The 27,897-nt window shown below is 46.9% G+C and overlaps 3 protein-coding genes across 5 annotated transcripts in view; 1 reads left to right on the forward strand and 2 right to left on the reverse strand.

Annotated features, from left to right (window-relative positions):
* Positions 1–1,985: 1,985 nt before the first annotated feature.
* On the reverse strand, positions 1,986–25,614 carry TAT (tyrosine aminotransferase). Of its 3 annotated transcripts, none has more exons than XM_040075009.2 (12): positions 25,503–25,614; positions 9,406–9,648; positions 9,122–9,226; positions 8,438–8,505; positions 7,907–8,065; positions 7,598–7,736; positions 7,037–7,089; positions 6,535–6,687; positions 5,510–5,638; positions 4,995–5,078; positions 3,364–3,462; positions 1,986–2,654 (listed from the first exon to the last, which is right to left on the reverse strand). In XM_040075009.2, exons 2-12 carry the CDS (start codon positions 9,638–9,640, stop codon positions 2,511–2,513), a joined length of 1,368 nt encoding a protein of 455 aa, XP_039930943.1. In that variant the 5' UTR covers positions 9,641–9,648; positions 25,503–25,614; the 3' UTR covers positions 1,986–2,510. The 3 variants fall into 3 exon arrangements, 2 of the variants coding, with proteins under 2 accessions (XP_039930943.1, XP_039930942.1); XM_040075008.2 differs by lacking the exon at positions 25,503–25,614 and adding an exon at positions 19,338–19,473; XR_009208219.1 differs by lacking the exons at positions 1,986–2,654; positions 3,364–3,462; positions 4,995–5,078; positions 25,503–25,614 and adding an exon at positions 19,338–19,473 and having other exon boundaries at positions 5,534–5,638; positions 6,018–6,687.
* On the forward strand, positions 18,927–20,863 carry MARVELD3 (MARVEL domain containing 3). Its single transcript, XM_040075011.1, has 2 exons — positions 18,927–18,962; positions 19,355–20,863. The coding sequence occupies exons 1-2, from the start codon at positions 18,935–18,937 to the stop codon at positions 19,954–19,956; spliced, it is 630 nt and encodes a 209-aa protein (XP_039930945.1). The 5' UTR covers positions 18,927–18,934; the 3' UTR covers positions 19,957–20,863.
* PHLPP2 (PH domain and leucine rich repeat protein phosphatase 2) overlaps positions 21,556–27,897 on the reverse strand; it is a 31,227-nt gene continuing 24,885 nt past the window's right edge. The window contains 1 exon segment of the mRNA XM_040075005.1: positions 21,556–26,874. Coding sequence (XP_039930939.1) covers positions 25,735–26,874 — 1,140 coding nt within the window. The 3' untranslated portion in view covers positions 21,556–25,734.

A 27,897-nucleotide genomic window follows, 5' to 3' on the forward strand; every position in this document is an offset into this window, starting at 1 on the left:
TTATGTAAAGACAGATGTACCACTTAGGGTACCAAACACACAAGACTAAAGAGCTATTAGTATAATATATGTGTTTTTCTACAATTCACCTGCAAGACACTTGAGTGTATTTACAATCCTCCTTGCCAATCTTCCCTTATTTTTCCACAATCAGTTTTAAGGGCACCGGGGCAGTTCTGCTAAAGATCTGCATATCTTGTCTGAGCACCCCAAAGAGCAGCTTCAGTGTCTTGACTTCTTCCTTGGTCTCAATGCTGAAAGGGGTTTTCTTTGGCACAGAGTACCTCCAAACTCCAACTTAGGCTAGTTTGTAAGGCTGGCAGGCTGCTCTAACCTACACTCACACCATGACGCAAAGCGTCTGTGCATATAATGCCTGAAAAACGATACCAGCACATTTGTGGTTCAATGCTAGTTTGCTATTGCATCAGGGAAAACCTAGGTGGGGTCAAAAGGTAGCAATATGTTTACAGAAGATGACAATGGAGGATGTGGCCTTGAGAAATCTAAATATCCTGAGACTGATGAGGTATATATATGCCTATGTCTCTGGCTTTCTCAGCCTTCCCAGTCAAATGCTGCTGGGTCAAACAGAAACAGGATTGTGTTAATTTTTGCAGAATATTTGCATGTTACCAGACATCTCTGAGGGGACTCTGAAAGAAAAGGGGTTCCTGAAGGAAGAGTGATCTCAAAGGATCAGCTTTCTCTAAAACTGGAATCTGTTTATTAGTAATGGGGATTAAAGCCACAGAACCGAAGTTACATGGAGAAGAGTTGAAGAAAGTAAATGGTACTCGAAAGCTGTAGTAGGTTCAAGATAGCATAACAATGCAGCGACATCATGCTGTAAAGGTCTCCTGGTCCAACAAACCCTACACACACCCCCCTACTAGTTACTTGTCAATATTTTTTCTTAAGCAGCTCAGGTTATTTGGCTCTATTTGAAGGTCTAATGGCAGGACATCTCTGAAGCTGTGTACCATTCACCCACAGCTGCAGATTCCCTCTCTTTTAGTTCTGGGATTACTTTCTTTGAAAGGAAAAGATGTAGCGTGGACACTCAGCTGACATGTAAAAGACCTTTTAATACACTGCTATCTTTCTTATTTAGCTCTCCCCTCTAATGGGACCCAGATTTTGTACGGAGCAAAGTAAGGGGAGACAATTACAGTTACAGAATCTGGAAGGACTGGCAGTGTGTAATCTAGAGGTTGCTCGCTTTTCCTGTCGTTGGGGAGGCAGGGTTGGCCTGTGGATCTTAACTCTGTGGGAGGACAGGTGAACAGAGCTGAAGGTGGCAACAGGAGGCACTCCACATGTTGCCCTTCTGACAATTCCAGAAATGGCTCCCTCGCATCTCACCAGAATACGTGTTGCAACAGGCATTATCTCCTCCCATTTCCATTGAGTAAACAGACAACAGGCCACCAGTTCCTTATTACTCTACGTATTCAGCAATCAGTAACCCTGGTACCACTGGCATGTCACACGCGTGACATAGAGTATGAACCATGGGGTGCCACCCAGTGATTCACCACTACAGCAGGAAACACGTGCCAAGCCTTGAATACTTAGGCGTGGCTGGCTCCAGTCCTGGGGACAGTTGCCTCCCTGCAGCAGCAAGCACAGCACCCACTGCTCTGCCAGGGTCCACAGTGGGGGAGGCTGTAAAGGCCAAGGAGAAGGTGCAGACAGAACTGTTCTGTGGGAGTGGACAGGCTACCACAGCAAGCTGCCAGCATCAGCAGGGCAGGAAGGGCTGGCTCCCGATTGTATCAAGCTTGCAGGGCTCATTCTGCTCTCAGGGCTGGTAGGTTTCTTTGGGGGTCTGAATCACTCACCCTATCCCTGCTGGCACACAGGATGGCCCTGGGCAGGCAGGACATGCCTGGGGCATTGCAATAACATGGGGTGAGCAAAGGTGACCCACACAGTGACCAAGCCCAACCTAGTGCAACAGTAGGACAGTGAAGGACTGCCATGTCAGAATTTTTATTAATAAAAAATTACAATAACTTACTCCCTTTATCACACAAAGGGCTCATTATAAAGAGCTCTGGCCTCCTAAGGTAACATAGGGAAGTGAGAAGTGGGTACTTTTCTCTTATCCTCCAAGACAGCAGCCTTCTCCTTTCTCCAAGGGGAAGTGTGGCCAGCACAGGAGCCACAGGCCAACAGGGCCTTTGCCACAGGGCCCAACCCAGGAAGAGCCTTCTGCCCCTGCCTGCAGCTGGTTCACAGGTGCACAGATCAAGACAGGGCACAGATGCTGAGTCTACAGAGACACGGGGGACTGGAAGCAAGAGGATGTACAAGCTCTAGTGGGGAGGAGAGAGAAATGTCTTCTTTCCGTAATGCTGAGGAGTCTGTGGAGCACAAAAAGTGAAGCAGCAGGACAGTGGCTGCTTACAGGCAGGGAGAGGTGGGGCTGACTGGAAGCAGCTTTGCCTGCCCGGCTGCCGCCTCATACAAGGTCTAGCCTGACAGGGGCAGGGGGTCAGCCGTAGCTACTTGTCACATTCCAGATCCTGGGCCCCCTCAGCACCCTGGTAGTGCATCTCACAGAACTCCTGAATGCGACCACAGGCTTCCAAGATCATCTCCTCCGGCACGGTGATCACTACGCGGAAGAAGTTCGGGTACTCAAAGCACTGAAATGAGAAAAGATGAAGCTGGCAGATTACCTGGGATAGTGCCAGTTTTAGAGCCCTGCCTTGGCACCATGAGCTGCAACAGCACATGAATATGGTCAATGTAGAATAGCAGGGCTTGGTTCTTGCTCCCTTAGAATGTTTTTCCTGTTCCAAGCAAATCTCCCATCTCCATGTAGACATGATGCTGCGAGGGAGACAGGCCAGAGGACTTTGTGTGCAAACCAGAATGTACAGGGAATGGGCTTAAAGGAGAGGGCTGGAGAATACTTAAGGCCCTATCCATATCCAATGTTGGAAGCGAATGCAAGGCACAGATGGTCTCAGCCTTCCCTATGTCTGCAGGGGTGGGGGACTGGAAAGAGACTGAGGAAAGGAACATAGGTGGGAACACTTCTCTGAGGGAGCACCTTCAGCAAGGGGGTATGGGGATATAAGGAGTTCAGGGATACTGCTCTGCCAGCTTGAGAAATACTGGGCAAGCCTGGAGTTGGGAAGATCCTGGCAACCTGACTGAGTGCTGTCAGTGAGCCAGAGACACACAGCACCGGGAGCTGACAGCCAGCTCCCCTACACAGTATGACAGACCATGGACACTTGCATACATAACTCCCAGCCTGTCCTCAGAGCTCAGGGATGCAAACCCCTACAGCGTCTACCACCATGTTTTGGCCTCACAGCTCCTTGGGGCTCTCAGTGTTAGGCTCACCGTGGCTGGCAAGCAGAACACAGACTGCTCCGAGATGAGTCGCTCAGTGAACTCCACATCGTTTTCAAACTCCGGGAAATGCTCCATCTCAATCTCAACCTGCAGCAGAGGGATGTAACATGGCAATCAAGGGCACCAAAACTATCTACAGTGTCCTTGCTTACATACATGGCCCAACGACTTCCCAGTCAAGTGCAACTGTCTGCCCTCAATTTTTGCTCATGATTTGGGCTGCCTGGGATGCAAGGGAGAAACATATAAATGAAAACCGGGCTTCTGAAAAAGCCTTCATTAACTACCTAAAATGGCATTTTGGTTAAATGCTGCTTCAGTAAAAAAAAGACACAGTAGAAATTAGAAAAGACATAATAACCAATAAGAAGTGAAAATGAATAAATAAGACATTGTGACAGAGCTTGGCAGAGAACTCAATACACATTAATAGTCCTGTCATGCAAGAAAAAAACTTGCTTTGGTTTAAAATAAAAATAAATATAGCAAGGTCTAGAATATCATGAACAAAATAAATCCTTGTAGGATGATATAACTGGTAAAATGACATGAAAATGGTAAAATCTTCAATCAATATGTATTTTCCATATTTGGAAAGAAGGCAGCTGTCCATCTTTCACATAAGACAGTGCTATTCTGGCCATTTGTTTATAGAATCCTAGAATGGTTTTGGATTGAAAGGGACCTTAAAGCTCATTTAGTTCCAATGCCTCCAACTATGGGCAGGGCTGCTACCCACTAGATCAGGTTGTTCAGGGCCCCATCTAGACTGACCTTTATAACCAAAGAAGATTTTAAACATCTCATGAAAATGTTCTTAAACAGATAATTTGAGAGATAATTTGCATACAGAAGTTCTGAAAGAGCTAGTAGAAAACAAAAATAAACACGATTTAATTTGAAATAGACAGCTACTGCAGAAATACAGTAAGTATGAAAGAATCTTAGAGCTGTGCCTCTACAAAAAAAGCATAACCAAAATGTGTGGCTCTGGGTAAAATTGGAAACAGGGTCAAATAATAGGGATTTTTCTACAGAAATGGGTGATACATGTACTGCAGTACTGTCCAGTTCTGAGTCCACATTTTAAGAGTGAATGAAAAACTGGAGACATTATGGGACGGAACAAAATAAAAGGAAAAAAATTAAAATGTGTTAAAGTGTCATAAATGTCTCAATTGAGCTTGATGAGATGAAAAAGGAAATTTCAGCACATTATAAATTTTAAAGCAAACAGGCATGGGAAAAGGCAAAAGAAGAGCAACACCACAGGCAGAAGACAGGCATGCTAGTATGAAGAAGGCTACAACATCCACAGGAGGTATGATAATCTGCCTTGTTTTTAGAGGGGCTTCTGGTTACCACCTGGCTTTGTATCCAGGTGAAACAGCCTTGTCATGCAAAGTACAAGTCACAAAGTTCTGTGCAGGAGCAAGTGGGTTAAGTGTACTGGCCTCTGCTCTGTGAGCAGAGAACAGCATAACCTGGCCTTCTGAAGTGACCAAGGGATGCATTCACCGCACAGGGCAATATTAGAATGCACAGTAATGGAGACCTGTGGAAACACTGACCAGCTCTGGCAACCAGACCTAGTGTGCGCGTTGGTGGTCCTCACTTACCATCAGGTACATGGCTCCAGCAGGCCTGACAGGCTGAAGGCCAGGGATAGCTGCTAAGGCAGCATAACAAAGGTCAGCATTAGACTGAAAAGCAAAAAGGAGAAATTTCAAACCAGGAGAAATTCCAGGAAGCAGCACAGTGATTGGACACCAAACTCTGGACCACGTCTACAAACAGGTTTGCCTACTGCAAATAAAGGGACAACAAATGCAAAAAGCATGGGAGATCATGGCCTTGAGTACAGCAGGGGTTACTGAGCTGAGCTCAGCTAGTCAGGACCATCTCCTGCTCAGCAGCTCCAGCTGCAGAGCTAGGCTGCCTGAAACTTATAACGGCCAGTATTTCCACCCATTACACTGTCTCCTGCTGGAATCTGATTTGTTGGGTCATCCTAATGACAGGCAACTGCACCTCCAGTTTGGGGGGAAGAGAGGAAGAATGATGAACTAGAGAGAAAGGACTCCCTCCAAACAATCTGTGAACAGACCTTCTTGATCTCTAACAGCCTGTTTACCTTGAGGATGCTTAGAGTGTTGTGGTAGAACTCAGGTGGTGTTCGGTGCAAGATACGCTCCAGTGCTCCTTGGACAATTGTACAGGGTCCTAGGATCCTTTGACTCAGTCTTACAAGGCCATCCCTGATCTGAGAAAATATCATATTTGCACCTTAGATGATGCTTCCCTAAAGGAAAGGAACAGCTCCGAGGCTCACTTCCTGTGTTTCTTACAGCTGTTCACACCCTTCTCTTCAGTGAGCATAGAGACTACTAAAGAACATTTGTTTGACTACATGCCAGGTTTAGCACACTATTTACAGTATCATTCTCTGTTCTTCCATTGAAGATTGAAATGCCGACAGAGACAACCTTTGGAGCTTCCCAATCTGACTCAAACCAGAATATAGATAATACAAATAAACCCAGAGCTGTTCCAAATTCAACTTCGCATTCCCTTCGGTTTGTGCCCACAATCCACACTTTCAAGGCCAGGTAAGGACAATCAACATTAGCTTTTCTGCTCACTCATTTGGTCCTCTCTTCTCCCTCTTCCTCTGCAGAGAGCCTTCTAGGTGGAAAGGTCACTGCAGTAGATGGTTGTCCTTGTAACACAGCTGAAAAATAGCCAGATAAAGTACTGGCAGCACTGCAAGGTGCTTTGTTCTTACTTTTCAGAGAAACCACGTAAGAGCACACAGACCCCACGCATGGACTCCGCATTCCGGATAAGCCATGCAATACTTTCAGCGCACACTGGAGCTATTTGAGGAGTTAGAAGCATAGAAAAGGGACAAGGCATGTATTAATGAGCAGCAGAGACACTGAGTGAGTTACAGTGTAGATGTGGGTAGAAGGCCATGTCTGGGAGCAGATGGAGTAAGGAAAGAACGTGAAAGAGGGGCAGAAAAGCTGGTAAGCACAACTGGGTGACACCCACGTGAAAGCAAAAGAGTAGTACCTGCCTGAATCTGTTAAAGACCTGGTGATCCACATACTGAAGACTGCAAATCTGTTGCCATGACAGCAACTCATCAGTTCTCACCTCATTACCAAAGATGTCTCTCCTGTCATGAATTAGGATCCAGCCCATCCGCCAGCCAGGGACTAGCCATCGCTTTGCCAAGCCACCACAGGACAAGATTGGTACACTGCTGCTGAGGGTTGCAATGGGCTCATACTTGCAGTCAGCAAATACCTATGACCAGAGACTGTGTTAGGGCTGTCCCTGCCTCTTACTGTGAGAACTGGGCATGTGCATGGGGCTTAACAAGAAGGGATGACGGGAAATCATTGGTGAAAACTCACAGCCTCAAAGTATGAAGATAGTAAATGCACACACATAAAAGCAAGCTGTTTGGGAAGAGGAAGGGAGCTGGACACGACAGGTTCCCCCTAGGACTGTGCACCAAAGGACTGGGAGCTCCAGGCACAGGGGAGTGGAGCTGTCCCTCACCTCTAGAGACCTGGCTGCCATGGCCAAGGATTAGGTGCATCAAAAAGGACAGGTAGCACTGGGAGTGCAAAGGACTGCAACTGACACTCACCATGTCTCCGTAGATCTCATCAGCCAGGATGGGCACACACTGTCTTGATGCCACTGTGGAAGAGAGGGCATTCAGCCTGGCCACCTGCATGCTTCATGGGAACAGGCTTGCCCTTTGCTTCAGAGCCTGGCAGAGCTCTGGGGGAAGCTCTGTCTCAGGGCACAGGGTCCCTATCTTCCTTCTACAGACTGTTTATTTGGAGAATCTGACCACTGGGGATCCCTGCCCTGACTGAGCCTAGTTCTGCTCCAATTGGTGGGGACTGGCAGCACAGCCCTCCCTGTCAGGACAGGGTTCAGGAAGCACAGGGCTCCTGTGAACACTCCCCACGCAGAGCCAGAGGGGAGAAATGAGCAGTACAAGTCACACAGAGTTTTTGAGGAAGACACATGCTCTGCATGTTCTTGCCTAGATAAGACAGCACCTCCACACTGAGCAAGCCCTCATTCCTGAGCTGGAGTCGATCAGAAGCAAAGCCCTGGGCCATGGTACTGCAGTGACTGAGACAGACCCTAGATTGCAACCATGCCCCAGGCCCCAGAAACATACAGGCAGTCTCACCTGCCAGGATCTCCTGGAGGTGCCTCTTGCTGAACACAGAGCCACAGGGGTTCGATGGGTTGTTCACAATGAGGCAAGCTGTTTTCTCGTCCACCAAAGACTCCAAGTGCTCCAAATCAATTTCCCAGGCCTTCTCTGGCTAGTGAGTGAAGAGGAGGGGAAGTAAAAGCTGAGGAACTGGACATGCCACACAAGGTCAGGTGTGCCAGGTCACCCAGGGTTACTCATGTTGCCTTCCCAGGCAGAGCCAGGGTATTTCTGAGAGGAGAAATGGCAGGGCTGCCCCTCCCAGGGCCTGTCACCACTTACCAAGAGGTTATAGAGTTTGACCTCTATCCCCATAGACAATGCCAGAGTCTTGTAGAGAGAGAAGCCAGGCCGTGGCACCAGGATGTTCTGGCCTGGGTTGGCCAGCACTGCCAAGGCAAGCTCTATGGCCTGGCTGCAGCCACTTGTTAAGATTACATCCTGCAAAGAGAACAGAGAGTCAGTGGGAAGCATAGCCACTCTGAAGTACTCCAGACACACAGGAGTGATATAACATCCAGGCTCAACTCTGCCAGGCAGAGCTTCTCAGCCAAAAAGACAGTGCGAGAACCTGACTGAAAGCAGGGAAACTTCAGCTGGTGGAAAGAACAACCTCCTCCTGGGGAGGGTGGCGGTGAAGGGCTCAGGGAAGGGATAAGAGCAGCAGAAGGCCACTGTGGGACAAGATGATTTGGCTAGCTTTTAGTCCTGTAACTGGGCAGGGAAAGAGAGCTGGGGTAGGGGCCCCATGGTCTGCAGGCAGCAGCACCCTGTCTGCACTGCAGTGGGAGCACCTTGGCTGGGCACCAGTACCTGGGCCTTCAGTGGTGCCTCTGGGCAGTTGTAGTATGCAGCCACGGCTTCCCGGCAGGACTGGTAGCCTGAGGAAAGAGGAGTCAAACATGGAAGGGAGGTTTTTACAGATTCTTTCCTTCTTGTTACCAGTACTGTTTCTTTCTTTTTACCAGTACAAGGTTCACAGCTTCTGCCCAGCTGGGGAAAGCCCATTTGGTGGTGTCCCAGGGTGGCAGAGACTGTCCTGCCTCAGGCCAAGCACCATGCAGCCCCAAGGCTGGGCCAGGGTGGCTGGCCCCAGCACATCCTAGGGACAGAACTGATGGGAGCAGAGTGAAAGGTAGCCAGGGAGATTTCTGAGCCAGAAGGAAGCCAAGTGTGATGACATGGCTTTCACTGTCTAGTGATGGCACTGGGGCAGCCCTCCCTGTGACTAGACAGAGGGTCCCATGATACAGGCATGATCTATGCTCTGTGCATGCTTTTGGCACTAACTGCAAACAAGGCTCATGGTGTCAGTGAAGTCAGGGAGCCCAGGAGGAGTCCTGGTTAAGATTAGAAAGGAGCTTTGCTATAGCTCATGGCAGGGACACACACTCCCAAAGCCTTCTGGGTTCCCAGTGGCTGGGGCAGCAAACAGCTTCTGCAGGAGCTGGCACATGACTTCATCCAGCTCTCAGAGGATGAGCTTTGTCAACTTACCAACAGATGGAGCATAACCATTGTACTGCCCGGAGTCCAAAACCTCCTTCACAGCCCGTGTGACCTCATCATTTGTGGGAAGGTTTCCAAAGACCGTCGGGTCTCCTTTTCAAAGATTGAAAAAATAGTAAAATTCTTGCTGATCTGTGATAGGCACAGAGCTGTGTGGTTGTCTGACCTATCCCTTCACGTTTGCACAAACTTTGTGCTTCAGAGCCATGCAATCTGTCAGCCACACAGTTGACCCAAATACCTGGCGGCTTCAGCCACAGGACTATGCTCACCTAAGGACAAGGAGATCATGGCTTTCTTTGGGTTGGGTTCCACCTTCATGCTGTCTACGATGGCTCGGACAGGATTGAAAGTCTTCTTTGACATTTCAGAAGCCCTGACAGCCCATCTTGGCTTCCGACCCTTCACCTTCCTGGTGATATGATGTTTCCCAGTGTTCTTGAGATGAACATCTAGCTTCGGGGCATGATCTCCATGGCCATTCACTTGGATCAGGTACGAGTCCATCCTGAGAGCTGTCAGTGCAAAGTGAATTTCCTGGGCTTAGTTAACACATGTCAAAAAGGGAATCTGTCCATTTGGGGATGCAGCCCATAAGTAAAACTTCTAAAAGCTGTAGACACTACCTACTGCCTATGGAGAAAGCAACAGCAGCAAGTAGGGTCGTACTTGGTGCCAGGATGTAGAGAAACCCCGTGCACAAGTGAGAGAGTGCACTGTATTGACAGTGGGAAATATTAAGGCACTTCTCTGTGTTAGCTGCACCATTGCCTAGCATGGACCTCCTGCGCTGAAGAGGAGAAAGCCAGCAACCAAGAATTACCACCATGTTGTAGTCACTGCTTGAGTGCTGATTCAATATTCCACTGACAGGAGGACCAGGTCACTCTCTCCTGCCAGCTATCAACTCGCACACCTCAAACTCCAAACACAAGGGCTGGCCCACTATGCCTGTTAATATCCAGAATGTTCCTCCAGTCTACAGACAGAAATGTAGCACTACGAATCAAATATCAGATGCCAAAATGGTAGTTCTTCTTCCATGTTATCACGATGCACTGAGTAGTGGCAGGATAGAGCTTAGACACCTGCTTCTGCCAGCAGAGAACAGCCCAGCCCAGAGAGCCTAGAGCAAAAGGCATTGCTTAGGAAATGGAGCAAGACTGGTATGGCCAAGAGGGAAATCCATGAGGCAGCACCGGCCTAAGCAAACGGCCTGTAGTTCAACCTAAAACTGAGTAACAAGCAAGGCACAGCAAGGGAACAGCTGCCTTCAAGATCCAAAAATGGACACAAAAGTGACTTACACATTCCAGCATATTATACCCAGAACATGAGCTAGACCAGGCAGGAAAAGCCTAACTTACAAACAGCTGATGACTCAGGGCTTTCCAACTGCAGTTTAAGGCTAGGGCACAGAAGAGGCAGACCTCCTGAGACACAAAGTCCATTCTTGCTGATACTGGCACACTACCTTGTAATCCTGCCACAAACTGCTTACGCTTTCTAGTCTATCCTATTTCTCTGCGCCACTGAATAGCAATTCAGTGAACAGTGGCCCTTTCCTAATAGTAGTTACATAGCCCCACACTCACAGATACAACACAGCTTCCCCTTCCTTGCCACAGAGACTGAGCCAGAAGGGCTGTAGTGTTGCCTGGTTCAGGCAGGATTTGCTATCTGAACAGACTTCTCACTGTTTCAGTGAAGTTCGCACCTAGAGATGTCCCATGCTGCTGCAGTTACTCTACCAGTGGTGCCCTATTTATATATAGATATTTATATTTATTATTATTTATTTACTATTATTTACTATATTTATAGACATTTATAATTATTTTATTATTTATAAACATATTTTTAAATATATGCCATTTATAGCAAACCAGGCTGATCTAACAGGGTTACAGAGCAAGACTTCAGCTTTTCTGCTGAAACCTTCTGGCTTTCCCTTCCACCAGAAGAAAGTCAGCTGAAGAAATATACACAAAAAACTTAGCCTAGAAATGAGCCATGTATCTCTGTTTCACAGCTGGGCTGTGTCCCAAATATGCAGTCCATCCCAGCAGAGCCCTTACACCACCCTGCAACATGGCTCTCCTGAAAAGGGGAGCTGTAGACACAGGCTCAATAGGTATCTTCAATGTAGGCAGCCAGGGAAGAACGCCCCACTATCCACCTGAAAGAAGCAAGGCACCAGAGCACAGCACTTTACCTTCTACAGCACAGATAGGGAGACACCAACAAGCTTAGGGGTCCAGTCCCTAGTTTTCATCCAGAACAAATCCCCTTGAGAGGAAAGTCCTGTGAATTCTTGCCCATGAAATAATCCCCAAAACTGGGCGTTGAGACTAAATCATTTAGCCATTGGCTCACAGAGAGGGCTGCTCTCCCCACCCAAAAATGACCTCTCCTCCCCTTTGCCACTGTAGTCTTTTCAAACACCTGGAACATGGCTGTGCATTAACTCTTTCTGGGCATAGCCAAAGGACATAGCTTGGCTTTGTGAAGTGCCTGGGCTGCCATCCTTTGCTATCACTTTCCTCAGTCTGCAAACACTGCTGGGGGCAAATCTGCAGAGTCCAGTATTCTAGCACTAGCACTTTGTAATTCATTGAGAGTGGACTGATGGACCATAAAGCTTGTGGAAGCCATCAGTCTGCTCTATCCTAAGAGTTTCTGGGATCCCAATGCACCAGCTGACAAACACCAGTTTGTGGCTTCATTACAATTGGGAGGCACCTTCCTCAACAAACTAAAGGGAGGAAAGCACTAAAGGGAGGAGGCACCAGGACCTGAAGGATTAAAGGAAGAAGCTGTCACTGGTTTGCAGGGTGGTTTTTTTGGTTTTGTTTGTTTTTTTTGTTGCTGCACGACCCAAGTAAACTCACAATTTTGGCAGCCAGCAGAAATTCTCTCCGTGAGAGATGCAATCCTTCCCTCTTTAATGGTACTGCAAACCACAGAAAATACCATTCCTATAAGGCCCTTTTTGGCTAAGTGATGTGAACCTATGGCTTCCTGTCTCTCAATTCCTGCACGGCTAGGATAAATGAGAGACATCTGCACTCTTCCTGCCTTCCAAGGGCTGCTCCAAGTATTCCCTTATCGCCATGGCAACAAATGGCCAGAGACTAAAGAGTTGCTCAGGGACAACAGGGACTTGCCAACCTTCGAGCAAAAAGACTGCTGATGCCTTCGCTACAGACAGAGACCAGTGGTCGCTGTGAATTTTACCTTTTTATACCTGCACCTGAGTCGGAGGAGAAAGGACCTTGCATTCAACCCATGCTTACTACACAACCATCAGCAAGGCTGCCCCTCCCCAGGTGATACGAGCAAACCCTTCTCTCAGTGCTGTGGCTGGGCTGCCACTGCTGGGGAGCCATGATCTGCTGTCGACCCCAGTACTGTAATGGGCACTCCTGAGGCCACAATGGGGGCCGAGGATTCAGGGCTGGAGGCAGGTTGGAAGGCAGTGGAGTGCAGACAGCAGGTCTAGCCAGGATCCTTAGTCACAGACTAGAGGGCAGACTTCCCCTTGCAACCAGCCCCAGGAATAGCACCTTTCAAAACACTTTCACAGAGAAACATCTTGTATTGAAGCTGTTTGGACTGTTTTCTGCTGGGGGCTGCACAGTTTCTCCCTTCTTTCATCTGAAACCTGACACAAGTAACCTTCAGAAGTTTATGCAGGCCCTCTCCAAGCACCTGTGGGTTATTTTCTCATTTCCCCCAGCTGGCCCCATCTCTTGACATGCTGCAGCCCTGGCAGGGTTAGACATGGCACTGGGAGGCCTCAAGGACAATGCTCTATGTCCTGCCTAGTAACAACCCCCAAACTGACGCAACTAGAGCTCTACCCGTCATACTGCACACAACAGTGGGTTTCAGGGGAGGCCACAGTGGAAGCCTGTTGCCAAGGGGGGATGGTGAGGGAAATTTGGCCCTGGAGCCATAGGAGACTCAGTTACATAAGGCTGAGAACCTGGTGAGGAGCAGGGTGAGGACAGAAGTGTACAACGACATCAGTGGGCTTCTCCTGATATTACAATGCCCTTCTTCTCTCGCTACACGACTCCAGTCCTCCTCCAGATGCCTTCGCATGGAGCATGCAGCCCCTATCCTCCCACCGCTTGTTGTGCACAGGGCCTCCCAGGAGGGAGCATGAACACACAACTCAGCACTTCGTATTCTAGAAATATGGCCAAGCCATCCTTCTATGGTGTGGTGTAAGAGGCAGCCATATCGTGCAGGATGTATTTCTGCCAGTAAGGCTGCTGTCTCTCTGGTCTTTCAGGCCCTATGCCCCCCACCAGCACCCCACCCCAGTGACTTGCCTCCACCCTCTGCAGTTTGGTCCTCTGTCCCAGCAGGTCAGCCTGATGGTATCTTATGTGTACCTCTTCAGCTCCCTGTTTCTGGTATAGCTTGAGCAACTGATATTTACCTCTTCCCATTGGAAGGAGAAACTAGTGATAACTTCAGCATTTTTTATGGTACTGCCTTTCTCTGGTACCAGGGTGCCCAGAGTCCCTTTTCTGTGAGCAGAGGTGAAGCCAGTAAGAACAAGCAGTTTGGCTTCCAGACTGAGCTGCAGCCACAAAGCAGGGCTGAGAAACAGCTGCTTGAGGGGAGCACAGGCTCAAGCATTGCTGCACTGACAAACCTGTCTGTGTCAGGCTGCAGACAGGTAATACACATGGATAATTTTGCCAATTTAGGGTGTACTGCTGCAGGGACAGACACTTAACTAGTACTCTGCATAAAAATCCAACAGGATTCAAATCACTTCACTTGTTACCTCCTTATATTTTGCTTTTATTTCCAGCAACTTATGTCTGCTCCTTTCAGACACTGGTATAGCACCAGCCAGTTCAGGTTGCGTGTGTATCTTGATCTCTGTATTCCCACTTAAATCAGTTTTTAATAATCAATTATATGATTTTTCCTTTATATATATATATTTAAATCAATTTATTGTTAAGGTCTCAGATGACAAACCACAATAAAGCCTCCATGTCTCTCATGGATTTCGTGTCTGTTTATTGATTCTGATGGCATCATTATAATACTGCAGCAGGTTTTCTGAAACACACGGCACAAGCCTTGTCCTTAACCGGTCAGGTCACACAGGCACTCTGAAAATGCATATATTCAAAGTTAATGCTGTCTGATGGTGTAGGAAAGGCTGCTGTGCCAAATCTGCATATATCTGCGTGCGCCTCGGATCAAGTGATGGTGATGCTTGAGCCTCCAGCAATCTTAATTGCTGAAATGGAGCATAGCACCTGTTACCACTTTGCATAATCTGAGCAGAAAAATCAGCTCCAAAAAAAAGCCCAGCTACGCTCTCCAAAGCTGTGCAAACACTGTGTTTAAGAGCCAGAAAGATGGCACAATCCACAAAGAGTGGCTCAAAGCCAGTAATGGGGTAATTAAAAAATATTTTTTAGCTACTATCTATCTGCCTATATTCAGGATCAATTTTGATTTGATCTCAGAAATAAAAACCTGAAATACACTGAAATTGCAGTCTAGCTAGAGATGCCTATTCTGGAAAAACATCCTGAGTACTGCAAGTGGTTTGCAGGATGTTCTTGCCACCTATGTGAGCTGGGCTTTGGAACGTGGAGCACTGGCATCCAGGGGCTATGTGGTCTCTGCATTTCTTTTGCAAGGGGAACAAGGCGGCTCCCACAGTGCACAAACGGAGGGCACTACTGCAGGGACAGTGACCCTGCCTAGGCTCCTGGTAAAACTCTCCTCTGCAAGCCCTAGGCAGATTGAAAACAGCTGCATTAACACACCTTAATGAGCACCATGTCCTACTGTTTGCCATTTCCCTCCATCAAGAAAACCAGGGAATGTAAAAACCAAATGCTTTCATGACTATGGCATCTTGGGTGCCTCCCACAACATGAGCACCTGAAAATGCACTGCAGGCAACCTGATAGCAGCTGTGCTGGGCACAGCAGACTGCGCTCCCCAGCCACAGACCACTGTGGAGCTGGGAGGGGACAGAGTCCAGCAGGTACAGGAGCCTTTGCTTGCTCAGCCTGGGCACTGAGTCCACAGCCAGCACGCTGAGAGAGACGGAGTACGCTCCGGGTTTGTGGGGAGTTGGAAGCACCAGTGAGCTACAGGGCCAATAGCCACGGTGAAACACTTGCAGCTCCTGTTACAGATGCCGAGAGGAATGTTTCACAAAGCGTGAATGTTACTGGTTCCTGAGTACAGGTACAGTGAAAGAAAACATCTTGTCCAGACTTGTGTCTGTTTACATCCAGGTAAATATTATCCAGGTAGGTGCATATCCTGTGTTTGACTTATGACTTCAGAGACTTGAGCTGTTGCATGATATGTCATGGCAGCTGTCCTGCAATGGCCTTGAAGCCACTGGGACAGTGACAAGCCAATGGGGGTGGGGTGGAAAGGGGCACAGTGGCTTTGTGGAGTGAGATGACACTGTGAGCTTGAACTGGGTGGCATGGGCAGCACCAGCACTTCTTCCTCACAAGAACACACAAGCCAGCCTTCTCTCAACTGAATTAGAGTCCCAGTGATGGAAACATACCATCTGCTGACCAATCTACTCCTGCAACAACTGCTCATCTCCTTATAAAATGGAGGAGTTGGAGTGTGTGTGAGAGACATTTAGAGTGCCTAAAATACATCCCTTTTGCTTCAACCTAAGCTCTGCTTCCTGACCATGCCAACAGCAGACAGAGTGAAAAAAATATTTCCCTCCTCTTTTCAGCAGTTTTTTACAAGTTTGCAAGTTGTTTAGACACCTATTAACAAGCTCGCAAGCTATTAACGGATGTTTGTTATTTCAAATGAGATGTCTGTGATCAATCTCTTCCTCATAGGTTGTATTTCTAGAGATTTCTTTGCTTTCTGCTGAATCCCCTCCAGATGATCCACTCACCTCTGGAAACACAGTGCAAGACTGAGGCCAAGCCAATGCTGAAGTGGGGGTAGAAGAATTTCTTCACATGTCCTACATGTGACATTCCTGTTCATACACCCTAGAAATGTTAGCTTTTTCGCAAGAGGATGACATTGTGGACTTGAGTTCAGTTTGTCATTCACAATAACCTCCAGTTCTTTTCTACAGTACTGCTCTATCGTCATCATGCTGCACTCATTGTCCCTGTGATTATTTATCTATGTAGGACAGTCAATAAATCTGGTTGTGGTGTTCAGCAGTGATTGTGCTGCAGCTCCCAGCTGCCTCAAACTGGAGACAAATGAGGCAGTTCATCACTTGCTCCTACCACTTTACCCTCCAAGTTCCCAGGGAGGGCACTGAACCAGGTCAGAGCTCTTGCTCTATGGCAAGTCAAACCAGGCCCTTCCCTCCCTTAGTGCAGGAATATCAGAAGTAGCCAGAAACAAAGAAGATAACAATAATAGCAACAACAACAAATTATTACAAAGAGAAGCCAAAACAGTGGTGAAGATTAATACTGGTATCCTTGGCTTCCTATTGCTCTGTTCTGCTGATTGGTATTTGTTGCAGTGAGAATAGGAATCCAGAAGATCATGACTGAGTTCAGCTATGGTACTTTGAGCAGGAGTGAAGTGACACAAAGCATGCTTTTAAGATTTCTCATTACAGCAACAGAAATTAAATAAGACTGACTCACTTCTACAGTATCTTGAAGCTCGTACCTCACTTGTTAGCAGCAAACACTCTAGTAAAACACTGAACACATCTCCCAACAGAGCAATACTTCCTGGCTCGGTCTTTGAACAAGTAAATCACATGCAAATCCAAAGAAAGCTTTATCTCAGTTTGTTAGATGACTAGCAGCAATACTCTGCATAGGAAAGACTTATTTCATCCCTTCTTGTGACTCATGATTATTCGACTTATTTCTTCACGTCCCTTTCATGTCAGTTAAAAGCTCTACTAAGCAAACTACTGTGCATGACCCTAAAAGTTCACAAAGGGTTGCTAAAACTTTTAAACCCACCCAGCAGGAGGTCTGCTTTCTGGCACGTCAACATGAGTGATGCAACATATGCAGATGAAAAGGTGTGTGCAACAGCCTCATTGCTGAGCACCTGCACTATCTCCAGAGTCCTCATAATAATTTCCCTATGGATTCTCCATTTTCTAACTTAGCACACAACTTCTGTCCCCTCTGTGTGAACTGGACATTGAAATGGTTCTTTTGTTTTCCTTCTCTCAACCTAAGTAAATTTTAAGATGCATTTTTCAGATCTCCGGTCCTTTGTGGAATCAAGTGAAATGTTGAGGAGAGTGTTTTCCCACAGTGCTGAGATGCACTTTATAGGCTTTTCACAATATAAAGTCTATTGGGTTATTGCTGTTGCTCCTGTAGAGATGGAAGGGTGAAACAGTCTTACTGTTGCCACCAGTTTTACAGATAGAGGAAATGTATTTCTGCATCTTGGAGACAAATTTGGACCTCTCAGGGCACATATTCAGGTACTGTGCCTTACAGTGTAACTGTTTTCCCAAAAATGTGTTTTCCTAAATCTAATGAAAGTATTATTTACCTTTTCTTTTTTTATTTTTTTTTTTCTTTTTAAATTTTTTTTTCCTGTAAAAGCAAAGAGTTTTACAGGCAGTATTTGGTCAAATTCTTGAATAAAAGCATTTCCTCTGAATGTGGAATTTTCTGTACTTCCAAATTGTCTGGCTGTTTACTCTTCTCCCTGTCCTTATACAGCTCTGTTCCCACCAGCCTTGAGCACTGCTGACACTTGTGCATGGGTGAGATCCTGGACACTTGCCTTCACTCCAGCCAGCATTAATAACCACAGGAGTAATTCGTCACCTCCTCTGCTGGCAGGTGATGGCTGCTGTGCTAAGGGGTCTGCCAGGATGGGAGGACAGACTTGCAGCAGGACATTATCATCAGTACAAAGGTCCCATCATATAGTCTGAAGTGTCCTCCAGGAAAAAGAGACAAAAAGGGTCTTTTTGGTTCTGTATGGCTAAACATAAGGTAATGTATCTAAAGAAAATTATCTGAACGTGGTCTGCCAAGGGCTGAACTGGGATCTGACAGTTGCACTGCAGGACAGATCCCAAGGTGTTAGTGACTGTATCTGGAGACACAGGCTCTGTGCTGGGGCAGTTGGAGAAGCAACAAAATGCTGTGCATTGCCAGGACAAGATAGAGAGGGTTGTTTTGCTGTGATGTAAACGGCTCGTGCACTTGTGTCTTGAGTGCTGCATGGAGGTGCAGTCACTGCATCAAAGTATGGGTTTAGGGGAGTTAGGGCAGGCCCGAGAGGCTGGGAGTGGGGTTGCATACGGGAACAGAGAGGAACAGATGAAGTTTACAGAGGCAGAAGGTGGCAGAAAAGCTGAATAAAGAACACTCACCAAAACTCACAGCACAGGAAAAAGTAGAACTTGTAGAATTGTGAAAATTTAGTTAAATTTAGTCAGTTTCCAATTGGTACTAACAAGCATGTTCTGTGGCAGGTGGGAAACCTTGAGACGTTTATCGCCACAAGGGGCTGCGGGGACAGTCTCCGCGGAAGCGGGCACACACGCCAACAGCTGGCGAACCGTGCGCAAGTGCCTGAAGACCGCGCACCTGCGCGAGGAGCTGAGCACCTTCAGACGGGGCAGGGTCTGGCCGGGCCGGAGCTTCCACCACTTTAGAAGCGCCCGCGGGGCTGAGGCGAGCGGACGAGACGGAGTTCAGCGCGCCGGCAGTACCCCGTGGCGGCCCGGCCGGCCCCCCGTCCCCAGCGCCGGCGGAGCGGGGCCGCGCCGGGCCATGGCGGAGCGGAGCTGCCCCCGTGCCGCGCATGGGGGACGCGCCGGGCCGGGCGGGCGGTGAGAGCAGCGGGCGGTGAGGGGAGCGGGCGGGCGGGCGGCCGCGAGGGGTGCGGCTCGGCGCCGGGTCTGAGCGGACCAGACTGGCGGCGGCGAGGGGCCGGGGCGGGGGCCGGGCTGGGCGGGCGGCCGCGCGGGGCACGGACGGGTCACTGCCACCCTTGCCATCATCTGTCCTTAGCGCCGTACGCGGACCAGAGGCAAAGGTGCCGCGGGGAAGCCGCGCCGTGCCGGGGTCGCTGGAGCGCCGCCGCTGCCTGTACCTGCGCACGGGCCGGGGTGAGCGCGGCCGGCGGAAGCCGCTCCCTCTGTCCTGCGAGGCACAGCACCAGGTCCGGCTCCCTCCCGGGCGCTACTTTGTGGCCGCAGACTCACCTCAGCCTCCCCTACAGCCTGCTGCCAGATGGTGGAGGTCCTGCTCGCCGCCCTGATCCTGGTCTGCAGCTCCGTGTCCTGTGGCTCGGCGGGAGGATACACCGGCCTCCCCGCCCTGGGGGGCATCTACTACTACCAGTACGGCGGGGCCTACAGCGGCTTCAGTGGAGCGGACGGGGAGCGAGCCCAGCAGCTTGACCAACGTTTCTACCTACTGAAGCTGCCCGTGGCAAGGGCAGCGATGGCCGTGGGAGGGTGTCTCCTGGTCTTCCCTTGCGTTCTTATTTTGATTGGTGTTCTGCGGGTCCCGTGGCACTTCCCAGCATTGCTGCTAATTGAATGCACCCTGTACATAGTGATTGCAGTTGGCACAGTGCCTGCTCTGTACTATTTCCTCCATTCTCTGCTGACCGTTTATAATTCAACAGTGTGCAAAGAGAGAGAGCAGCTTTATCAAAGCAAAGGCTATCAGGGTTTCTGGTGCAGCCTGCATGGGGCAGAGATTGCTGCTGGCCTCTTGGGCTGCATGGCTGCCATGGCATACCTGCTCAGTGCGGGTCTAGCAATCAGAGATTACAGGACAGTTCATGAACAGAAACAGAAGCCACTGCAATTATAAGAACTTTCAAATTATTCTTCCACTCCAGTAATGGTCTTGATTTTTGCCAGTCTCCTTACTGAGATGAAGTAGTATACTTTCCTTCTGGACAGTGCAGCCTTAACGCTACAGAACACTCACCAAGCTGGCATAGCTGTAAATATGGTAGAGTCAGGCTATTCCTAACCTGAATTTGCATTATTGAATTATTAGCGACTTAAAGCTGATGCAGTGGGTTGTTTCTGCTTCTCAGGCAGCCCTTCCATCTCACTCTCAGGTGCCCCCTTCTCCAGTGAGGCCTTGCTAAAAGTACTGCCACTACATGCTTCTGCCAGTTAACAGCTTTTTGTAGCTGAAACTGTCTTTACAAAAGGCATGTGACTTTGCTGAGAAAAGAGCTCTTAAAAACAACAGACCGTGGTTCTGACAGCTAAATATTCTGTCCTTGTAGGTCTCTTGGAATTAACAGGCCAGTGTGAACATGACATTTATAAGGCAATGAAAATATCCTGAAAAAACCTTGCAAACTCAGTCTTACTTGTGATACAATGCCTTTTTAAACTTCTGGAGAGGGCACATTTTTGTATGAAATGGTCTTTTTATATAACTTGTATATAAGAGTTTTGCTTAAAAAAGATTCCCTGAATTGGGAAATCAGACAAAAGCTTTATGAGATCAAATGGGTGATTTAATATAGAAGTATATGCTTTCAAAATACATTTTCAATGTACAAGTTGGAAAAATGAGATGTTGCCTTTTTTTTAGAAAAACATTTCTAGGAAATTTAGCTGGGAAAAGTAGCACTAGGATCACCAACTCATGCCTTAAAATGAAATTCCACTTCAGAGACGTGTCAACTATGTGCATTGTTGGATGGAACCACTAGAGTCTCACAGATGAGTTCTGCCCATATTAAAAAAACTAAACACACCAGAAACATGCTTTGCCTTGGACATAGCTCTTCTTTCACTGGCAGCAGTGACTAAATCTTCACAATTACCAAAACCATGGAACACTATTAGAGCTAGAGACACTAAAGTAAAATAGATGCCAAATAGGAACATACAAGGTGCTTTGGGGTTTGTTTGATTTCTCCTGCCTTTTAGCATTGAGTGTCTGAGCACAGGGATTTATGTGGGCAGTCCACTGTGGTCCTAATTCTGTTAACATTTCTGTATTTCCTTTTGCTGCAGCTAGAGCTGTACAGTGCTATTGAGAGCAAGTTCAAAGGGCAGGATTCCTCTAGGAGGAAACAGAAAGCTGCCTTATTAATTGGTAAGCCTAATTCTTACCTTCACAGTGTTCTGAAAGAAGGTTTTGTATGGGAGGCTGATGAGTGAAGTAGCACATAGAGCTCAGTGAATAATCTGCAGCACAGCCGCTGCAAGACACAGCTACCTTTGACCTGGGTATTGCTGAGATTTCTTCCAGCACAGTAATAGAATCAGAATAAGCTGTTAGATGAAAGTAAAAATCTTTATTGCTAAGTCAGCTGAAAATCCAATGCAAAAATACTCTTCCTTCCTGAACTTCTCTATACATTTGAAGAAAGAACCAATGGACTAGTGTTTTCCAACAATCTTACCTCATTTGCCTTTCCAAAGTAGTACATAGGCCACAGTGCTGAGGGTGCATTCATTGGACAACTTGCTCCCATACACAATAAAAACAGGGATTGTTACGGGTGCATGCTAGAGTGGAATACAGAAAATATTCTCCTTTTTAAAAACAAACAAACAAAAAGCATGAAAAAAGATTATTTAGTAAACAGTTGGTGCACTGCAATATTTAACATGCGCCAGGTCATATGAGTCGTTAAAAAGGTAACATTTTAAAATGTGAAAAAAGAGGAAAAATACAGTTGAGTCTTCAGAGAGCAATAGAACAGCAGACAATGATTGCACAAGACCAAAGAGGTGATCTGCCTGAAGAAAGGCCTTTGGCAAGTGACAAAAAAGCCACCAGCACTATCCAGAAAGAGTGCAGAAACCCCACAGGTCCAAAGCCTTCAGCGGTGTGGCTGAAGGTCCTGTGTACCATGGAAAAGATTTCAGCCTTCACAGCAGCTTGTCCTGAGGGAAATACTTCCTCCTTGGAACAGGATGTTATCCTCCCATCTAACTGAAGATTCTGCTCTGGTATGAACAGTCTGTGATGCTGCCTCTATCAAGCCTGTTCCTTGCTCTGGGGGCAACTTGGAGGCTCTTACCTTTAACACCTGGGCCCCAGTTACACACCACTCAGTATAACCTTTATGGGCTCCTTTTACAGAAGCCTTTCTGGATGGGATGGGAGAGGACAGGACAAAGCAGTAGCTCCAGAGTACCTTTTTCAGCAAGCATGCTTATCAGCAGAGCCAGAACTACTGAAGAGATGGACCAAGGAATTCCTCAGCCTCACTAGGCTGTGGCTGCATGCAGTGTGGCAGGGCTTGCATTGCTCAGCAGGGACAAAACAGCCTGAGGATCTCAAGGTGAGAACCTCTCTCTAACGGCAAGTCTGAATGAGTGGGACATTCTCAGTGATGCGGTTATGTGATGATCACACAGTATCTCTGCAAACTCCAAAAACAAAAATCAGGGAAGGGAATGGAGAACAGGAAGATAACTGGGAAGACACTTTCTACCCTACCCCACCCCACCCTACCCTACTATGAATCCTTCAGTAGACTTGCCCTTTCACACCTGTTCCACCTGCAGCAGTTCTCCTTGGGAGCTTGAAATCTAAGGCAGTGTTAATAAATAAAGTAGGGGAGACACAGAAGGGGGCAGAAAAACAAAAGACAGTGGAGAGAATCACTCTGTTCTATGAGTTGTCCTCGTCACACAGATGAAGATAACCCAGCCACACACCACTGTCTGACCAATGTCAGGAAAAAAAACCCATTTCTTTGGATGACGGTGACCTTAAAGCATGTCTCAGCAGTTTGAATCTTGTGTTAGAAAATCCAAGACATTTGCATGAAAAAATGCTGCCAGTGTCTTTACTGACACTCTAAACTGGCCTAGGAAAAAGCAGCACTTTTTGTGATGAACAGGCACTATTTTTAATGCATGAAAAAGATTTTAGATGACTGGAGAAAAAGCATCACAATGCTGTGGCTGAAATGGAAAAGATTAATCCTTGTAAGAAGCTCACAGAAAATATGCAGAAGCTGCTTGAGGACACCGGTGCTTGTCTTAGTCAAATAGAGGAATATTATTTGGTACAGATAAAGTCACCTCAGCCTGGGCTGCCCAGAGTTCATAATAACAGCTTCAGAGAGATCTCTGGATTCTTCCTGGAGTGTAAGAAAGATAATAAGCAATGTCTTCCATGACAGTTCCCACCCATATGAAATAGGACCTGGGTGTATTTAAACTCCCTTTCTTCAAAACTAGAAAGAGCACTGGAGAAAAGGTCCAAGTAGGAATTCCTCCTATTCCATTTTGCCACTACCTTTAAGAGGTGCAATTCAGAAATCTGCACGCTCCATTGCAGAGCTATGTTTTCCTTAGTCCTTCAACACTGAACTAGGTAGAGCCAGTCATTTCTAACTCCTTGTGGCAATTCTGCATGCAATACTACTGGTTCAGACTGGCAAGGACACACTGGACTTTCCATATCAGTGCAAGAAATAGAGACCTGATTTGCATTAAGGTGCCACTCATAGTGCAGGGTTTGTCAGTGTCTTCCCCAGAAATAAGGGTTTCTGCATCAGTCCCATACCGAATGAAGGCTGTTCTACAGCCCTTTTAAATATCAGAAGGTGTGAGGCTAGGCACAGATATTTGGTAAAATTGTCACCAGCGACAGAATCAAAAGTTGCAGTCAAATACCTTGGAATGAACATTTCCTGCATACTTAATATGATGATAACATGAAAGAGTTTTGGGTTTTAGCATTTGAATATTTCCTGCTGTTGTTCTTCTGCCTAAAGGATTCCAATGCTGTTGTTTCTGTGATTTTAAGAATTAGCTTCAACCTCCAGTTCCAAATTAAACAGGTGTTTAAACAACCAAAAATTGTGAAAGTTTAAACTTTTTCCAAAGTGGGGTTGTTTCATGATTACACTGCAACTAGCACAAAGTATATCTTAAAATGTTGCTCCTCATGCATGATAAAAATGCCTTTTTTCATGTTGCTCCTCATGCATGATAAAAATACCTTTTTTCCTAGTGAGAAGACATTCAAAGTGCTCTGAAATCTCTGTAAAACTCCAATAGATTTTGTCAAAATATCTGTATTGACAGTATTCCACAGTCTGCACAGTATTTCCTTCTAAGCAAGGCCCAAATTTGATCCAAAAATACACAACTCAAGCCTTCAGATCTCTTCAGAAGAAACTTTAAAGTTTTCTTCATAAATATAATTAATGAAGAAAAGGCACTAGCCCACATTAGAGTCAGGATAATTGCACCACTGACATGACAGACAGCTGCTATTCAGCTCTGTCAGAAAGGAAGACAGATCTGCATGCTACAGACGCAGTGGTCTCCACAACCCTTATCCAAGATGATGACATAGGCAGCCAACTTACACTCTGCACCAAAAATCCTAATGGAAACACAAGGCATCTGAGTGCAGACTGGCCAGCTCATCATTAGTGGGACTGTTTTAAACGTCTTTTTCAGTGCTGATAAAAATGTTAATAAGATGAAAAGTTCAAATTTTGCTTTTGTGCAGAAGGCTAAGCAGGAACAAGTATACTTTCACCTTGTTTGTGGCCAAACTGGGCACATACCATGAAATGCTGGTTGCTGCGTATTTGGAATATGACTCCTGTTTCCAGAGGCAAGCAAAGACACTGCAGCTGACAATGCAGAAGTTTATGTTGATGGAAAAGAGCACTGAATGCTTCTGCCAGTCTTAGAGCAGCACACCGCTGTTTACAGCTTGGCTCCTCTGACAACACTGAGACAAGCACAAGCTCTTGGCTTTATCCCATGTCTTCTGGATACAGGAAGCCTCTACTGTGAAGCATCCATGATGGTGGCCAGGTTGCTGCTGAGGTGGATCTGTACTCTGCAGCTATAAGCACTAGATTTACACATTGCCTAATCAACTAGTCCTGAGCTGATCTTTCCTATGCTCCGTATAAAATGCATTGCTTGGCACCTGCTTATCACTCAGCTATGCATTTTCTCATGCTGCACAGAATGATACCACCATAACCTTCACTCTCCCCTACACCAGTGCTCATCAGAACACTGGTACCCTGAGTCCTCCACTGCCCTAAGAACATCCACTCGGAAAAGTCCACAGCATACCTGCTGTGGAGTGCTTTCTCCCCTAACCCTAAATAATAAAGTGCTGGGCTGAAGGGGAAAAGAACAGCTTAAGTGCAATAAATAAAAGTGCTTGCAATTAATGTAGGAAACCATTCTCAGATCAGCTTCATTGCAACTGGCTGTATTCTTTCAAGGAATAACAAAGTCAGGTGCTGGGGGGGGAGGGTGGGACACTAGAAATATTCACAGGACTCTAAACACTGAACATTTCTCCCTCAGCAGCCTCCTCACCGCCCACACATATACACCAGCCCCTTTCCTGCAGAGCTGGCAGAACCTCAGAATTCAAGGACTTACCAGACAGTCCCTAACACAGAGCTCAGCTACTGATCTGTGTGCTCAGAGAACAACTGACACCCTGCAGTAGTTAAGTGGACAGCCCAGACTTTGGCCTTCCCGATTCTTCCTCAACTCCATTAAGGAAGCAGCAGGTGCCTGTATTCCTTGCAGATCCCAGCTCCCTCAAAGGGCAAGACAGCCCTTATGAAACAGAGCTTCCGGGGACAATGAGGGAGTGGTACTTGCAGGGTTACAAAGCTGTGTCAAACTCCTCTGGCAGGGGTGCTGCATGTTGTTCTTTCAGCTCCTGATCTCCTCTGTCCTCCTCGTGCTGCTTCATTTGTTCCTTCACTTCCTCTTCTAGATCAGGTGGCACCACAAATTGATCTTCTGGCTCCATCTGGGATGGAGCAGCAAAATAGCCTGTCTTCTTCTTGGGTGCCTCTGTTGCTACTTCAATGAGGTTGAGGCTCTCCTCCAAGGGCACTATGGAGCCATTGGAAAGCTTCTTTCCATAAAGACAACATGTGGAAAGAGATTTTTGGAGTTCACACTTTTCCTTGATCCCTCTCTGCACGGTGTTGCTGTTTACACTGTTCTGCCTCCGAATGACAAGTACAAGCTCAGAGTCATCCTCTGGCCCTGGAGCAGAAGAGCTATACTCTGCAGCAGGACGTTCTAATTCCAGACCCTTTCCTTTACAGCAATGGATGTCCACCTCTACCTCCACTTTACTGCCATTTGTCATCACACCTTCCACAGGCTGCTCATCATCACTATCTAGACCATTGTCAGACTGGTTGCTAGAGAAGGTGGCACTAGAAGGTTGGCGCTGGAAGATGCTTGAAGGGGGCACAGGATGTAGGCTGCAACGTCGTTCTTGTCGTGGTAGCAAACTGCCATCGAGACCAACAGCATTGTGTTCATCTGATGCAGTAGAGCCCACCTCACTGCTAACCTCAGAAGCAGAGAGTTCACTGCTGAACTCTGAAGAAATTCCACTGCTACATGAAGGTGTTGCTGGTTTGGTTGTGGTAGAACTAAATCCCCCAGGCCCTGTCAGAGTGAGGCCATGCATCTCACACGTGCAGTTGTCCTCACTGATGTTCAGACATATCACCATTGCACCAACATTGTCTTGGCAACCATAGCTTTGGGCTAAAGTGCAGAGTTTCTTTGCAGCAGCTAGTGGGTCATGTAGGTGCCGCACAGCTGAGACAGCCTCTGCGTAAGAAAGGTGTTCCCAGAGAGCTTTGTTCCCTAGAAGTAGCAACTCATCTTGTACAGTCAGTGGAATAGAATTGACGTGTGGTTTGGGCAGGATCCAAGGATGCAGGTACGTGCAGCCCAGCATCCGAGTACAGCAAGTCACACCATTGACTTTATTGTCCTGCAGGCAAGAGAAACAAGGCAGTAGCATTGGATGTGCTATTAGATCATTTAGAAAGCAAACTTTCCCCTGCTCATATGCTGGTTTGGAGCCTCGAGAAATGCCAGTTACACAGCTGCAGCACTGAGAAAGGATCTAGGTGCAAGTAATACAGCGCAGGCATTCACTATGCCTGATGACCAGGTACAATGACTGCCATCACCCATGCCTGGCAATAACAGACTTTTATCCCACAAGACGTTTGTGCATTCTGAAGAATTGGTAGGCAGACTATTCTGAAATGTGCAGCTAGACAACCTGCAGTACAATGATCAGAGAGTCTCACTGATTAGTCTTATGTGAAACTTATTTTTTTAGTACAACTGAGATAGTGACTTTTGACTTCCCCAGTGCAAGACAGAGTACATAGACATTAAACGGTTTCTGGGTATTATCTGAACTATTTCCCTCTTTATTAATATATAACTGCATTCTGAAGTGTGGACACTTTTTTTCCTGAGGAAAAAAAGAACAAGTAGGTATCTCAAACTGTTTCTGTAACCTGGATATATTACCCTCTTCTGCTAGATGGTCCCCTGGCCAGCCTGGCAGTGGTCTCTCATAAAGAGAAGTGCCCACAACCCTCAGTCCCTTTTCCAAGTCAGTGTTTTGAATTTAATTTCAGTGTTCTTCATTTCTGTATCCTCTGGGTGTCAACACTGCTGCTGCTGCCAAGTATTAAAACCCAGCAGACGAGACACACAGGGAAGTCTCTTATACAATAATTTCACTTTTCTTTTTCAGAATCCAATAATGAGCCAGTTTTTTAAAACTATTGAATGTGCTACATTAATCCCATAGTTATTTTCAGTCGGAGTGCTATGGCGCAGTGTTACAACACCTAGAAGAGATGTAACACAGTGACGTATTATGCTTAGGAAAAATACTTCTATCTAGCAATTTAATACTTCTTAAAAGACTAAGCATAAAACTAAAGTGATCAGCACTGATTCTCAAGATCTTTACAGACCTATTTTACCCACT

The sequence above is a fragment of the Hirundo rustica genome, chromosome 11 (assembly GCF_015227805.2).
Source record: "Hirundo rustica isolate bHirRus1 chromosome 11, bHirRus1.pri.v3, whole genome shotgun sequence".
In the NCBI taxonomy this organism is placed as follows: Eukaryota; Metazoa; Chordata; class Aves; order Passeriformes; family Hirundinidae; genus Hirundo; species Hirundo rustica.

What these genes read in the sequence shown, in the direction of transcription:
- TAT (XM_040075009.2), bottom strand. Translation starts at nt 9,640, where the DNA reads ATGGACTCGTACCTGATCCAAGTGAATGGCCATGGAGATCATGCCCCG. An exon ending in AGGCACCACTGAAGGCCCAG is followed by an intron (nt 8,066 to 8,437) that starts GTACTGGTGCCC and finishes TTCTCTTTGCAG; the next exon opens with GATGTAATCTTAACAAGTGG. An exon ending in ACACTCTAAGCATCCTCAAG is followed by an intron (nt 5,079 to 5,509) that starts GTAAACAGGCTG and finishes TTTGCTTTTCAG; the next exon opens with TCTAATGCTGACCTTTGTTA.
- MARVELD3 (XM_040075011.1), top strand. Translation starts at nt 18,935, where the DNA reads ATGGGGGACGCGCCGGGCCGGGCGGGCG. An exon ending in CGCGCCGGGCCGGGCGGGCG is followed by an intron (nt 18,963 to 19,354) that starts GTGAGAGCAGCG and finishes CCTCCCCTACAG; the next exon opens with CCTGCTGCCAGATGGTGGAG.